The sequence below is a fragment of the Malus sylvestris genome, chromosome 6 (genome assembly GCF_916048215.2).
Source record: "Malus sylvestris chromosome 6, drMalSylv7.2, whole genome shotgun sequence".
In the NCBI taxonomy this organism is placed as follows: domain Eukaryota; kingdom Viridiplantae; phylum Streptophyta; class Magnoliopsida; order Rosales; family Rosaceae; genus Malus; species Malus sylvestris.
In genome coordinates, this window is record NC_062265.1 from 32,664,605 (window position 1) to 32,681,140 (window position 16,536).

The window sequence follows — 16,536 nt, forward strand, 5'->3', positions numbered from 1 at the left end:
TCCCACTCCGTTCGGTCTCATCCCACGTACCAAACGGTACCTTAGTTACTAAGTACTATGGTTTAGTGGTATTCCTCTTCACTTGTAAGTGAGAGGTCTTAGGTTTGATTCTCGCCAAATGCAAATTTGAACCACATTATTGCTAGCCCATTATAAAGCTAAGTGTTGCCCCCTCCTCTTAGTATTCCCCTTAGTGTAGATAATATCGATTGTTAAAAAAAAAAAAAAACAGAGTGTCACTTAACACCCAAAAATCAGCTTTGCGCCTTCGTTAGTATAAAAATTATTACACGCTCCGATCGATTTACATCTCATATGATTAAAAGTATTTTTCTTGCACCGAAGTTCTGAGTTCGATTCCTCTTCTTCATCAATATCGTTTGTATAAAAAAACTAGAATATATAGAGGTCAGAATTGAATTACAAAACAGACCAACTGCTATCTCTGCCTCTACTTTCTTCGCGTTTCTGACAAGGCCTCTCAATTTGTTCGGTAGTTCTTCCAAACTGGATGGAAAAGAATATTAGAGGCGACGAAGAGTTCATAAATGGGATGCAGAAAGGGTACAAATTAGAGGGTTGAGGATGCCGGGGAGAAGTTACTCACGGAATGGCAATCATTTTGCTTTCAGCACTCGATGGTAGGCGGGGAATGCCAGCCTTGTCCTTGTCCTTCTCTGGTCGAATATCTATCAGAAGGTAATTCTTTGTTGATATAAGCAGGAGTAAGCGAACCTAGAGTTAGTACAACACAAAACCATAGCATATTTAGTCCATCTGAACCAAAACTTGCAATCTCAATCCGCTTTATATCTTCTTAATGTAAGTACTCGAATTTGAAACTAATCGATATGGTGCATAAATGCAGTTCTACAAGCTATTTCAAGCAGGATATATCACTGTTTATTGTTGTTTCAAATATGTGTACCCTTTTACAGACATGAAGCAATTCCATTTCGTAATAAGCTTATACACCTTGATAACCACGGACACGGAGGCTAAAAGAGAGGGCAGACCAGATGGGAGGAAGAAGGAGGTATGCGAGGAATAAAGCTCCAGCAGTTCCTGCAATGACAATAGGATCTGCAGATGAGATGGTCTGGTTAGTTGATGATGCAACGGGCTTGGCCTCTTCAACTGCTTCGGTGGTCTGCCCTGCTGCATCAGCTACCGTCTGAGACCAAATCGATCGTTCAGTCAGCGTATTTAATTTGAGTAAACAGAATACTTTGTACACAAGTCTACCTTACAATTTGTTCACCTAAATTTATATGGAAGTGCGTCAATGCTCTACTAGCGATGAATGAGACTGCTTCCAGCTACATTATATTTATGAAACTATATCCTGACGTAGTGAACCTAAAACAACTACATTTCCTAAAATTTTCAAGTTTCAGGAAATGAACACTACACACCTTGTAAGTATTTTAAAACAATCATGCACGTGAAATCGAAAGTTCACCAAAACATTCACTGACATTATGAACCTAAAGCAACGACATTTAGTGGCGTCTGTAACTCAGTTGGTTAAGAGCATTCTCCTTTGCATCCAAGGTCCGAGTTCGAATTCCCCCCTCCCTTAATATCTCTTATACAAAGAGAAAACAACTACATTTGAAAAATTACTAGGTCTTAGAAACGAAAATTGCATTGCTTATAGATATCCAATAGTCAGGTACCCGAAATCAAATCTCAATTCGAAGTTCGAACCACCTTCTGATTGCATGTGTGGTTATGCTCTGAAAACAAGCAATTCATTGAGCTTTTTACTAAATTGCGGGTAGATTATTGCAAGTAGCAACTGAATTGTTGAAGTAAAAACCTTTGCAGCACTGGGAACAGTCTGTATGTCAACCCCAGAGCCATGGATTGCTTCTTGGGCAATCTTGCCGGAGAAGCAATCTTCAGCGCCTGCTCTCCGGCCTGTTTCCCAATCGGCAACGCCGCATCAATGCCGGGCTTCACTGCATTCAGAACAGATTTCAGAACATGCGCCGTGCCGTCGAAAACTGTCGAACCCACTTGCTGCATCTGATCAATATCGTCTGCTCCACCGGCCAAATCATGCAACAAAACCAGAAAGATCAGAACTTTGAAGTTTGAACAATTGGCGGCAAACCCAATTCAAAGAAAACAACTTTATACAGTTCTTTCTTCAGTGAGTGATGAGACAATCTGGTCCTTGGAGAGGCTGAAAGCTTTGGCTTCAATGGGGGAGGTGAAAAGGCCTAAAAGGGAGATTGTGGTTGATATTGGTAGGGAAACAGAGGTGGGTCTAAATTTGGGTGGCTTGAGAGAAAGTTTGGGTGGAGGCAGGGAGGGTCTTGGGGTGGCGGAAGCTCTGATGGCCATCTCCACCGCCATCGTTGCCACCTCTCTCACTTAGTCTGAGTGGCAGATGATGAGTGTCTTTTGTCTGCATTTCTTTTAAGAAAACTAATAAAAATGTTTTGAAAACTTAAAGTTTTAAAGATAAAGATAAAATAAATGGTAAAATAAATAATACCAGGTTTGACTTTTTAATGTAAAATTGTGATTTTTCGATAAAGTAAATCTATTCAAATGTTTAACGGTGTAGAGTAGATCTATTCAAATGTTTTTTATTTCATGGGTATTTAGGACTATTCACATGAGTTTTTTGCTCCATTTGAAAAGTTTTTATAAAATATGACATTTATGAAATTAGGTGTTAAATTTTGGTTAATATTAATAAATACTCGGTATTATAATACTCGCAAAAATTATGTGTATGAGTATTGTTCGGCCATCTCTTAAAAAATATGTTGAAAATATTTTGATATAACTAATTAATTTTTTTCTTCATAGACTTTTTTCAATTGTGCATAAAAATACGAGTAAATTGTAGCAATGGTCCCTCAACTTTAATCAAATTGGAGCAATGGTCCCTCAACTAAAAACTCATTACCATTGGTCCCTCAACTTATCAAAATGTGTAGCTATAGTCTTTTTCATCAATTTCGTCAAAATTTTGTCAAAATAAGTTATGTTGGAATAACCATTTATATAATTAGGGTCTCTCAACTCATCAAAGTGTGTAATTATGGTCATTTTCGTTAACTACGTCAAAATTTTTGTCAAAATGAGTTATGTTGGAAGGACCATTGCTACAATTCGGTTAAAGTTAAGAGACAAATTCTCCAGTTGAATTAAAGTTAAGGGATCATAGCTGCACGTTTTGATAAGTTGAGGGACCAATGGTAATAGATTTACTAAATATGAAAAGAAAATAAAACCACAAACTCAAATGCCTTGTTTGATCGCTAGGATTGGATAGAAATGGCTAAGTTAAAGATACATGCAGTGTGCATTCTTATAAGTTGCCAAATCCACATTGGAGAAGTGGAGGAAGATAGCAATGCCAATACTTGCTGTTATTGGGCTACAAAATGGAAAGTTGAAGAACTAGAACTCATGTGTAAACTATCAACTCAGATGTATGTATGTATGTATGTATGTATGTATGTATGTATGTATGTAAAGGATCAGTTTTATGGTTGCAAACTTCCAACCATACAAAACGAGGCTAATCTACCATAATAATTCCGAAGATCGAGTTTTCAATACTTATAGTTGCAGAAGTTAGCTAATTTTCAAAATTGAGGTGAACCTTGTAAATTTAGCACCAAAATCTATGTGTCCTAAACCACGTCTTCAAATGAAGCAAAGCTTGAGATAGAGGGAGAGTGGTTCTTGTCTTTCCTGATATGGAGAAAAAAATTGGGTCAAAAGAAAAGTTCATTTTGGAATTTTATCAATAATCTGTTTGTGTAGACGGAGATTCGGTAGCTTTTAATCCTAATGTAAGGAATTATAAAGAGGAAATTGTAGAAATAGTCCTCAATTTTAACCTAATTGGAATAATGGTCAATTAACTTAAAATGTGTGACTATTAGCCCCTTAACTCATCAAGACGTGCAACCATGGTACTTTTCGTCAACTTTGTTAGAACTTTCATCAAAATAAATCACGTACCACACACGTGGTCTTTACACCATGACTCATTTTGACGAAAGTTCTGATAAAGTTGATTAAAGGAACTGCTCGTTTTGATAAATTAAGAGACCATTACTACTATATTCTCAAGTACAAAAGAAACATTACATGGCTAATCATACCACACATGATGCGAAAATAGATACATAATTATATACAATTAATAACACCTAAAGTTTTATTTGAGAAAAAAATAAACACATTATACACATTCGGTGAAACCTAAAAATTCTTAGGAAAACTAATGAAAAGGGCTTGAAAACTTTGAGTTTTAATGATAAGGACAAAATAAAGGGTAAAGTGAATAGTATCATGATTGACTTTTTAGTGTAAAAATGTGGTTTTTCATTAAAGTGAACAGTACCGGGTGCTTTTCGTTAAAGTTCCCAAAATTCTTTCCTAGAGTGACAAAGTACGCTAAGAATCCAACAATAAAGCTGAAGATTCAGATTATTTTTCAGAAGACAACAATTCTCCGCAGGGATATATTCAAATTTTGAATAAAAATAAAACCAAAAGAAGCAGAGAGCTTATGCATTGTTTATGTGACAAGTGCCAAACTTTTGGTCTTTTTAATTTCGAGTATATTGGCAGTGTGAATATAAATTAGAATCAAACACTGTGGCTCTTTGGATTTTGGTCTTTTGAGGTGTCTTTTTTGTTTCCTGGTTATTGGAGGCATACTAACTTGAAGTATTCCCTAATTAGGTTAACAGTGAGCTTAATTATATACTAATCGCGATCTTGTATAATTCTGTCGACACCTCATTGGTTTGTACGTTTCTGCAACTACTTGAGCCAAATATTCCATCCCAGATCCTCACTCTGGCACGATGTTGATATAGTAATCTAACCCTAAGATTTGCGTGATGTATGAATTTGGACCCGTGTCAATTAATGTGTGCAACCCCATTCATGTGGGAGACGTCTAAATCATCTTCAACCTTTTCTGCTCTACCAAACCTTAGGAATCAAGCTACCTGCATGGTGGTCTTACTTTAACACGTTATTTATTGTTACTAATTTACTCTGGACGAAAGTAGATTTGGCAATTGAGTCATATTTGTCGTGTTTGTGGTATACCTGTTATATTCGGTATGTGTCATGTCAGAACATGTTATTTTAAAGAATTCTTAATAAGTAACCCAATAACGGCCCCACTCATTATGAGTCGTGTCGTTTCGTGTTGTAATAATTGTTATATAAGAAATTGTCATGCATAATGCCTAAACTTGACAAACGGTCGTGTTCGTGTTGTTTACGTGTTATACCTGTTATCTTAACGGATTCTGAATGTATGATCGGATAACAATCCTAATGGGTTCTTAATAGGTAACTCGATAACGACCTGACTCGTTAACTGGTTGACTCGAAACCTATTAATTATTTATGTGCCGTTTCTTGTCGGATTAACAGGTAATGCAAGAAATTGCAAGCCCCATATAAAAGTCATATTACAACAAATTTCTTAACATGACATTGAAGTCGATTGATTTATACAAAAGATAGCACTCCACAAATCTCATTCTACACTCCTCACAAGTGTATTTTTCTTTCTTATTATAAAAAGTTTGGAGTGTAAAATGAAATTTTTGGAATGTCAATAACAATTCCCAAATTAAATGTTTAATTATAACCAAAATTTTAAATTTCTTTTTCACTCCAGCTATGACAATTACTTGGATGATAACACCAAAAATTTATATTTATTCATTATTTGATAGCAACTGATGCTAATTCTCCTGCTCAAAAACTCAAGAACTGACTTTAATTATTCGGAACTAAGCTTGCTTATAGTCATTAGAAAAGAGAAAGAAAAAAAGTCGCTTTATTTATACAACTTATAATCTCTGGTCAAATAAGTACGATATCGGATATATATATATATATATATATATATATATATATATATATATATATATATAGCTTCGAATGTATGCCTTTCCATACAAAACTCCATGTCTTGCATAATAAAATAATAGTAATTAGAAGAAAAACAAAACACAAATGCTTATCAACACTTCTCTTGACGTTTTCTAAATGATTAACATTATTAATATTACTTAATTAGTGTAACCCCTAACAACCGTTAATGATAGTGAGAAAGAATCAAAATATAGGCAAAAAGCCCTTCAACTATCGTGTAATAACAGTTAGGTTCCTGAACTTTGAGTGTTTTTGAATGTGACTGAGAGTTTTGAGCAACTTATTTGTGAAGAACCTTATTAAGAATATGCAATTATTCTTGAGAGTTCTGCATTCCCTGATTAATTTAGTATTATCATATCTCTTATGAGACAATATCAACATGCCATGATCCCTGTCATCATTCTTACAGCACTCACCATATTACTATAATAACGCATAAATGCCTTCTCTTTCATCCACAGCCTAAAGCTATAACCCCAAAACCTTGTGATCTCCAACTGATCTAATGGACTCATCCTCAATGTCCCAAGCTATCCAAACACAAACTTTCCAAGAAAAAAAAGAGAAAAACACGAGAAAAGGTAGCAAAAATGGAAAAAGGTTTCTAGGAGTGAGACAAAGACCATCAGGAAGATGGGTAGCTGAGATCAAGGACTCCTCACAGAAGCTGAGACTGTGGTTAGGGACTTTCGATCGGGAAGAGGAGGCGGCGTTGGCGTACGATAAGGCTGCTAGGCTCCTAAGAGGCAGGAATGCAAAAACCAACTTTCCATCATGTCACATCTTGAATACACATGAAGAAAACTGCAGCATCTTGAGAAAGAATCCGAGGCTTTATCAGCTTCTTCAGCATGCAATCATGAAGAACCATGAAAGATCATCGTCTCTAAATAGTGTGTCGAGCGCAAAGGCTAATCTGTGGGATCGAAGCCAAATGAGAGGAATCGATTTTGATACGCTTGTCGAAGAAACTATAGTCTGTTCATCGAGCGGTGCTGCTACTTCTGGTCAAGATCATGGTGATCACGATGAGGATAGGAATAATAAGCTTTGTGCACTTTCATTTGGTAGTTGTAAAGTTTATTCTTCTGTGGTTGTAGCTCCTTCCTTCAGTTCTTCTTCTCAATGCCAACAGGCGCATAATGAAGAAGAAAAAGGTTATCAAAAGGCTTAATTAAATAGTCGCTTAATCTGTTATATACAAATTTGGGTCGTTGTTTTTGTGACAAATATGAGAAACAAGAAGATAAGCAAAGGTAATTATCTAGTAATCCTTGTAATTAGACTGTTTTTATTTTCAACTTTGGAAAATGGTTAGGTTTTGTGTGTGTTCTTCCATGCTTATACCATCAAGATTGAAATATGGAGGCTGGAATATATATTTTTGTAAGAAATTAAAATAGAGGTTTAGGAGTAATTTAGTAAGATAGTTACTTAAAAAAAAAAAAAAAAGATAGTTACTTACATATACAATTACTTTAAGAGTTTATTTGATAACTATTTTGCTTTTAGTTTTTAGTTTTAATTATTGTATTAAAAATAGAAGGGAAATTCATGGAAGAAAAGAGAGATATAGATGATGAGTGGAGGAAAGATGTTGCATGAGAGAGATATATGTAGAATAAAGTATAAGTGATGTTGCACAAAATGAAGATTAAAACCAAACCAAACTATTTTAAGCTTCACTTTTAATTTTTTTTCTTTTTCATTCTTTGTTCTTTATTTCTTCGGCTCCCTTACAGCTTCCTTCATCATCCCTTATTTTCTCATATTATTTTCATATCTTGAGAACAAAAAATAAAATAGCTCCCAAACGACTCTAATTTTTTTTTTAAAAGTTATTATCATAAATGACCGGACGTTTTCAAAAGCTATCATTTTAGTCTTCTGTGTTCAAAAATGATCAATAGGTTATAAAATTTGATATATTGTAAAAATTTATTGTATACATATGCATGTTATTTTTTAGAATATCATATTTACATTGCTGCATTCATTTATATATGCGAAAAATCATAGGTTTATTATATAAGAGAAATTTTTTAGGGTGCCTATACAACATGTGTCATAAAACAATTAGTTGAAAATAATTTTTTAAGATTTCAATTAATTATGTTAATACACTTAGGGTGCGTTTGTTGCACTGGACTATCTCGGACTGGATTAGCTTCAGGGATTAAGCTAGACTGGCTTGGAATAGACTAAGCTGTACTGATTTAGTTAAGCGTTTGGTGTAGTGTCAAACTAAGAAACATGATTCAAATATTATATTATTTAATTTGAACCTATTAATATTTTATTATTAATTTAATTTATATTTATTAATATTATATTATTACTTCAACCTTTTCTTTTGTTCTATTCTAGAATCATGTTTTCCTACTGTTTCCTTCGCCATTGTCTTCCTCCCCTCTCCCATTTTTCTCCCTTATTTCACCCTCTTGTTCTCTGTACCAAGTTGCTCCTTGCTTTGTTGTTCCCTTTGTTTTTCCTTTGCCTCCGTGTGTGAGATAGGGGTTGAATTTTGAGTTGGGGGCAGGATGCATGTGTTATTGGCTCGAAGGTAGGAGATAGGGGTTGAATCTGGTTTGGGTTTCTGGGTTTTTTGGTTTTCTGGGTTCAAGTTTTGGGAGTTGAATTTGGTTTTGAAAACGGAAAAATTGAAAAAGTTTTGCTTTTTTATTTCGAGTTTTGCGGGATCTGGGTTTGAAAGGGTTGTAGGAGGTAAGGAAGGAGCAGATTGGAAGGGTGAAGCGTTGTAGAGTTGGGCTTAGCAGTCTGCCCGATTTTGGGGGTTTCGCTAAGACCCTCTAACGAAGCTCGTAGTCCGGTTTAGTCGAAGCGAGTCTCATTAAAGTTAGTCTCCGTGTGTAACATGTCACATCCCGGCCCGGACTTGACTCCATCGTAGTACGATATTGTCCGCTTTGGGCCCTGACCACACCCTCACAGTTTTGTTTCTATGAATTCACATGAGAACTTCCCAGTGGGTCACCCATCATGGGATTGCTCTCGCGCGAACTCGCTTAACTTCGGAGTTCCCACAGAACCCGAAGCCAGTGAGCTTCCAAAATACCTTGTGCTAGGTAGAGATGTGAATATACATATAAGGCTTACAAGATCCACTCCCCTATGCGATGTGGGATGTTACAATTCATCCCTCTTAGGGGTCTGACGTCCTCGTCAACACATATTCGGCCAGGGATTGGCTCTGATACCAAATTGTCACATCCCGGCCCAACCCCCACCACATCCCTGGCTTGACTCCACCGGAGCACGATATTGTTCGCTTTGGGCCCCGACCATGCCCTCACAGTTTTGTTTCTAGGAACTCACATAAGAACTTCCCAGTGGGTCACCCATCATGGGATTGTTTCAATTTCCATCGGAACTTTGAAGTTAAGCGAGTTTGCACAAGAGCAATCCCATGATAGGTGACCCATTGAGAAGTTCTCGTGTGAGTTCTCATAAACAAAACCGTGAGGGCGTGGTCAGGGTCCAAAACATACAATATCGTGCTATGGTGGAGTCGAGCCAGGGATGTGGTGGGGGCTCGGACCGGGATGTGACAATTTGGTATCAGAGCCAATTCCTAGCCGGATGTGTGCCGACGAGGACGTCGGGCCCCTAAGGGGGTGGATTGTAACATCCCACATCACCCAGGAGAGTGGATCTTGTAAGCCTTATATGTATATTTACATCTCTACCTAGAACGAGACATTTTGGGAGCTCACTGGTTTCATATTCATTAGGAACTCCGAAGTTAAGCGAGTTCACGATAGAACAATCACATGATGGGTGACCCACTGGGAAGTTCTCGTGAGTTTCCAGAAACAAAACCTTGATGGCGTGGTCAAGGTCCAAAGCGGACAATATCATGCTACGGTGGAGTCGAGCTCGGGATGTAGTGGGAGCCCGAGTCGGGATTTAGTGGGAGTCCGAGTCGGGATGTGACATAACAAACACATGATTACACTACCATTTAGTCTAGTGTAGTCCAGTGAAAGCTAAGGAGGACAAACAAACGCATCTTTAATTTGCTAAATTGTCTTCTTGACACACTGAAAAATCCCTCATTTTGCAAAAAGAAGATGATTGCGTGTACATGTAGCTAAGCCTAATTTTAACATCTTACGCAACAAGGACGCGTCCGAATCATCAAAGAAAGACAAGGAAAACAACAAAAAAATTATTCTGTTTGGTCAATTTTTTTGAGCCTCCCAACGAAGTTGTAGGCGTGAAGAGAATTCGTATAAAATAATTCAAATAATTAGAAGAAAAATTGAAGAATTAATTAGCTTTGATTATATTTTAAACTATAGGAACATCCGAACATGTCAGGACAAAGCATGTAGTCGCCGTTGGTAAAACTAAATGCATGCCACAAGTCTTTAGGATTAGCTCAAGTGATGGAGAATGAAACCGTAAACCGTAAACCTATCATAATCATAATATATGTATTTCGTCTTACTCTTGGGGCATCTAAAATAGAATCAAAATACGATACATTCAGGGTTGGTCCTGAGGATTTAGGTGTTCGAGTCTTTGAAGTGGGATCCTAAAGTTTTTTTTATCTCCAACCTTTTGTACTTTGTTATGTACTAAAAAGAAATTGCTAAATACATGAAATTTTTTATTTCTACATCAAAATCAATTAAAGTTTATATCAAAAGAAGAAAGATGTAGAAATATTACTTAAATATTATAAGTCTCATGTTTTAGATGCAAATTTACTAATTAAGTTTACATAATCTAATTTTTCAACCAATTCTTTTTCAATTGATAAAATAGCTAACACATTCAATTTTTATTGTGACATAGTTAATCAAAGATAAGATTTAATCAACTTTAACTTTGAAAAACTTCTTTTTGCAGAGACAATTATAACTGGTATAATTAACAAAATTCTATAATAAAAAACTCAAACTCTTCTTATTGAGCAGACACAAAGTTTATTATATTAATTTATTATTGACTACCCTCAAGACTCGCCCTGGATACATTTAAAATTTGATTCCCTCTGGTTCGAAATCAAAATGTATTTACCAAAATGAACGTTTGAAGCTTCTCATCTTAATTTGAGTCATCATGAAATGAAATTGAGAAGAAAACACATGCAAGGGCTACTGGTGTGTAATTGTAATGGTGTGACGTCCCTCTCCGACATTTGATGTGTCGATTTCAATTTTCATGCCCGAAGGCATGAAGTGCATGATTATTCTGTCTATAGAAATAGCCTAATATCTAAAAAAACTAGTCACATAATTAACAAATAAATTCTCTAAGTGCACGCAACCAGAGATTCTCTCTTGCAACTAAAATATTATACCCGTAACATTATTCGTTTAATAGAATGTTACGTGTTCAAGAAGTAAATTATTTGTTCGATACACGACAACAGAATCTTTCTCACATGCAAGAGCCCTTTTATTCCCTCCACTTCATCTCCTCAATGTGAAGATTGGAAGTGATGTTCAGTAGATGTCTTGTCTTACCTTTCCTTAATGGACTTGGATTGTCTACCCTCTCATTTCGGTGCCCTTCTCGTGCCCTTCTGTTTGTGTGGTCACGGTTAAGCCACGTCAACGTTTTATATTACTATTTCTTTTTGTTTTATTATTTTTATAAAAAAACAATATAAAATGTTGACGTGGCTTAACCGTGACCACACAAAATAGGAGGACATGAAAATGGCACCGAAATGGGAGGGCAGACAATCCAAGTCCTTCCTTAATATACATGACGAAGTGGCAATCCTTATCGTCATCATAGCCAGCTTCAATGTCCTTTTCATTACCATCACCACAAAACTTTTTCGTCAAAATTCAAGAAACAAATCAAACAAGTGTTTGTTTTATATTGGGTTTGGGTTTGCATGACAGACCTAGCTTCTCTGTCCTTCCACTTTCCATACATTCTTATTCTCTTAAATTTGTGCGGTCACGGTTAAACCACGTTAATATTTTATATTACTATTGTTTTTTGTCTTATTATCTCTATATAAAAAAAATCAATATAAAATCTTGACATGCCTTAACCGTGACGGTACAAAATAGAAGGGGATGGGAAGTGGGAGGGGCAGGGAAGCCGGGTCCTTGCATGATACATGTGATTGGACCCGGCTTCTTTGCCCTCCCACTTTCCATACACTCTCATCTCCTCCTATTTTGTACGGTCACGATTAAGTCACGTCAATATTTTATATTGATTTTTTTATAAAGATAATAAGATAAAAAATAATAGTAATATAAAATGTTGACTTGGTTTAACCGTGACCATACAAATAAGAAAGAATGCGAGTGTATGGGAAGTGAGAGAGCACAGAAACCAGATCCTTGCATGATACATGTGATTTGCTTTGTGGAAAAGACTTACTTGCCCAGGGTGTAATGTCACCGTCACGCGAAGAGATTGATAGCCAACAAACCTGTTTATATATGGAGTAGCTTGATAAGCATAAACTCGAGAAAACTAGAGTTTCGAGTATTTTAAAGTTGTGGCCTCATGACAAATTAGAGTTCATAATATGTTGTTTCTAATTTTTAATAATGTAGTGCGACGAAAAAGACTCCTTCGTATGATATATGATTTTTGTTTTTGGTCATGTAATGATTAGCTGGGTCAAATATTCGTTCGTACCTGGAATTTTTTTTTTTTTAATTTGAATTTTGGTTCGATCAATATTTGTTACTAACATATCAGTACGATGCAAGCATGGACGCAAATATGAACGGAGGCAGTAACATTTTATTAAGGGCAATTTTGAATAATGAAATTGTATTGAAAATTCCCTTCTTTTTTTCAAAAAGGAGGATAATTGATGACAAGTCATCCTTTCTTCCGGAAAGATTTAAGAGACATTTTAGTCTCTCCCTAATCACAAATCAGGCTTCCACACCAGCAGCGGGTTTAGGTAACTGGTGTTTAAAACGCTAAAATTTTGGGTAACTAATGTTTAGGAAGAGTGAGAGTAAGAAAAGTATAAAACATAAGAGCGTAATTTATATTTTTAGTTAGAGCAATTTTTCATCGCAAAAGAAGTTTATTGAGGGCAGCTGCCTCTATCTATGGCCACAAAGTTAATCTACTTCGTTTTGAACAACTCTATACATGTAAGAATTAAACAATATTCGATAGATAAAACCAAAGGCAATGAATTTGAGCAGAAGATATGAACGGGCTGTTATAATATCAAACCATTTAGCTAGGGACGTCACCTCACTCTCTTTTTTTCGATATGCAATGTGTCACTCCACAAGCACGGAGCATCCGCCCAACGTGGGGGCCGGTTGGGGTTCAGGAGCATTGAACAACTCAACTTTATCTCCCCAATGTGAAGTTTGGAAGTGATGTTCAGTTGATGTCTTGTCTTACCTTTCCTTAATATACACGACAAATTGGAAATCCTTATCGGCATCATAGCCAGCGTTAATGTCCTTTTCATTATCATCCCCCCAAAACTATTTCGTCAAAATTCAAAGAAACAAATCAAACAAGTGTTTGTTTTACATTGGGTTTTGTCAATTTATTGTCCAACTACATGATTTTAGATAATTGGTGTTTAAAACGTCAAAATTTTGGGTAAATGGAGTTTAGGAAGGGTGAGAAAGTAAAAAAAGTATAGAAGGTGAAAGAGTAATTTATATTTTTAGTTAGAGCAATTTTCCATTGCAAAAGACGTTGATTGGAGATAGTTGCCCAAATAGACATATGCTGCCTCCGCCCATAGCCACAAAGTTAATATACTTCGTTTTCATTGACACTTTGCATGTAAAAATTAAACAGTATTTGACAAATAAAGCAAAGGGCAAACTACGTAGAATTAACTAATATATTGGATAAAACCAGAAACATGCTATTAATCAAGAACAATTGCGCATATCAGATTAGTTTACAAAAATGGCAAAGGAATACAAACTTGCAAATTTTCATAAGAATTCCAATAGAATCAGAGAAGAGGTTGAGATCTTCTCGTGATCTCATTGTCTGGAAATCTGAACCACTCAAATTGAATCTGATAGTTCCTATTAACTTATTCTGCTGGGGCACCTTACACAAACCAAGGCTCAAATCTCACTCTCTTGAACAATCCGAATTTGCTGGTCCTTAGACTCCGTACAGTGAGATCCGGAGAGGATCTCAACTCAGAGAAGAGGGAACTGAAGAGAATGTACAGAGGTTAATAACATTATCCTACTCTATACTCAACCAAAATTTCCACAATCCGATAACTTTGGTGCAAGGAATTTGATACCAGATTCTACATGTAAACATCAAACATAGAAGATTCTCTGGCAACTTGGTACTTCCACAGAACTGCAGTTTCCTCTCACTTACATGCAGATTCTACATGCAGTCACGACAACGACGTTGTGTTTTCCAATTGCAAACTCTCTTTCAGAAGGCACTTCTTTTTTTTCCATTGGAAGAGAGAGAAACAAGTTCAAACTTTTAGACCACCTGCTCAATAAAATGACATATTTGGAAGCCAATTAATTACCACGAATATCATATATAACGAAAATTCTACTATCTTCCGGTGTATAAAAAAATATAGAAAATTTTGGCCTGATCTAGATTATTGGATACTTGACCAACAATCTAATGGCGAAAACCCCAGTGTACAAGATATTCCGAGCATATTACGAAACCTCCGTATATGGTGGCAGCAAACACAAAAGAGGGAACAGAAAATGAGTTAGTTTCTGGATTGTAACTCTTTTTTAACCAAAAATAATGAAAGAAAAGAATATACTCCCCTTCTTTATTACAGCCAAATCTTCAGCTCTTTCACAAAAAAGGCAAAAGTAAAAGTAAATGTGTTAGAAAGATTTCACTATGATCCATGCATACATGATTAGGAAATAATCCAACGATTAAGAACATCGTGTGATACATTACGAGGGGAAACAGGGAAAATTAATTCCATAATACAAAAGAATTAAACTTATATGGAAGCAAAATGTTTTGAACAATATAAAAGTCAATAAACAAGAACATCAATTCTAGCAAAAGGGAATGAACAAGTCAAGAACAGGACACCTAAAATTCATGTTCAAGCAAAAGAACAAGATCGATCGGAAAGACGCTTGAAAACAAAATTCAGCCCCCGAAAAACGAATTCTAACCAATTAATTCACCACAAACCATCTTATGCAGGTATGAGAAGCACATCAGTTTGGTATCATTGAACTAATAGATAGAGAAACTCGAAGTCCACAATCAATACTATCGGTTTCGCCATCATAATATTAATCACCCACGATGCATGGACACGGAGACACGACACAGAGATACATCCAATTAACAAGAAGAATTGCTGTATGACCACAAAAAATTACGACATGACACGAGAATACGAGGGGATACCACCATGTCCATGCATCGTAGACAGTCACACTGATGAACACTATAAACTCAATTTTCTGCACCCGAAGCAACTAACACTGGAACACAAAACAACACATGAGCTCATCTCGAAAGGTAGATTTATAGTCCAAAATTCAATCATCTCAATTCTCAATTCTCATCGCATATACCAAATACTCAATGTTCTGTTAACCAACATAGTAAATATAAAATTTACAACCAGTAATTAAGAATTAAATAAAATATAAAGCTTCAAACTTTAAAAACAAAAGCATGTCATAGATCAAGAGTTTGTTCAATTGGTTGGGAACACGGTCAATACATGAAGGTCATAATACAAGTGATTAGATACTTGAAAAAAAAAATTCAACCATTATTATTATGTCAGTTTAGCGAGCTGTGTTTTCGGCACAGTAAAATTCTTTTTTCTCGTCATAGTCATAGATCATGTATTTTCAAGTTCAGAATTCAGGAAAGTAAAACCATAATCTAGATAAATGATTAATTTTCCATTTAACTCCCTGCAGGCTGCAGTCAACCACCAATAGCACATACAAACAAAATACTAAACGCAAATCACCCACAAATCTGGTTTTATTTACCTTCTAAAAAAAATGAACAAGCTTTTTGCCTTCTGGGTTCCGATCAGAAGTTCGGAAAAACACAAAAACTTCAGTCTTTACCATATTTTCCCACACTTTCTCAGCAACCAAACAGAACAAGTTCAGAAATACCAGCAAAAAATTAAAAATAAATAAAGAGAAGAATGGGAGAGTGAGCGCTGGATGCAGAGGTTTATCGACCGATTCATGAACTGTGTTTACTCACAACAAAATCTCATAAACAGATCGATGAACCGCTGCCTCCAGTGCACTCCCACCCCACCAAGTAATTATTTTTATAAAAAAAAAATAATAACAAAACAAATCCATGTCAACCACCACCCGTAGATCTCAGAAACGAGAGATCTCACAGCAACATTATCTACAATAATAATATATACTTACATACATACGCTGATGCATGTATTTATAGAGAGAGAGAAACGGATCGAACCCAGGAATCCGGAGAATCGCATCAGCATCACACACACAGTCTCTCTCTCTCTCTCTCTCTCACTCATGAGTTTGTTAGTAACTTAGTAAGTCACGGACGGGATGTCGTACTGTCATGAACGAATTTACTGATAAGCTATAAAGTGGCACGTTTTTATTTTTATTTTTC

General features: G+C 35.9%; 1 protein-coding gene, 1 long non-coding RNA gene and 1 pseudogene across 2 annotated transcripts; 1 reads left to right on the forward strand and 2 right to left on the reverse strand.

The window, feature by feature from the left end:
* Positions 1-240: 240 nt before the first annotated feature.
* On the reverse strand, positions 241-2,423 carry LOC126627142 (calcium sensing receptor, chloroplastic-like; annotated as a pseudogene).
* Positions 2,424-6,328: 3,905 nt separating this feature from the next.
* LOC126626673 (ethylene-responsive transcription factor RAP2-11-like) lies at positions 6,329-7,306 on the forward strand. Its single transcript, XM_050296046.1, has one exon. It carries the CDS (start codon positions 6,449-6,451, stop codon positions 7,115-7,117), a length of 669 nt encoding a protein of 222 aa, XP_050152003.1. The 5' UTR covers positions 6,329-6,448; the 3' UTR covers positions 7,118-7,306.
* Positions 7,307-13,777: 6,471 nt separating this feature from the next.
* Positions 13,778-16,362, reverse strand: LOC126627232 (uncharacterized). The gene is made up of 2 exons (XR_007624939.1): positions 14,198-16,362; positions 13,778-14,102 (listed from the first exon to the last, which is right to left on the reverse strand). It is a non-coding gene; the product is annotated as an uncharacterized LOC126627232 (long non-coding RNA).
* Between the last annotated feature and the right edge of the window lie 174 nt (positions 16,363-16,536).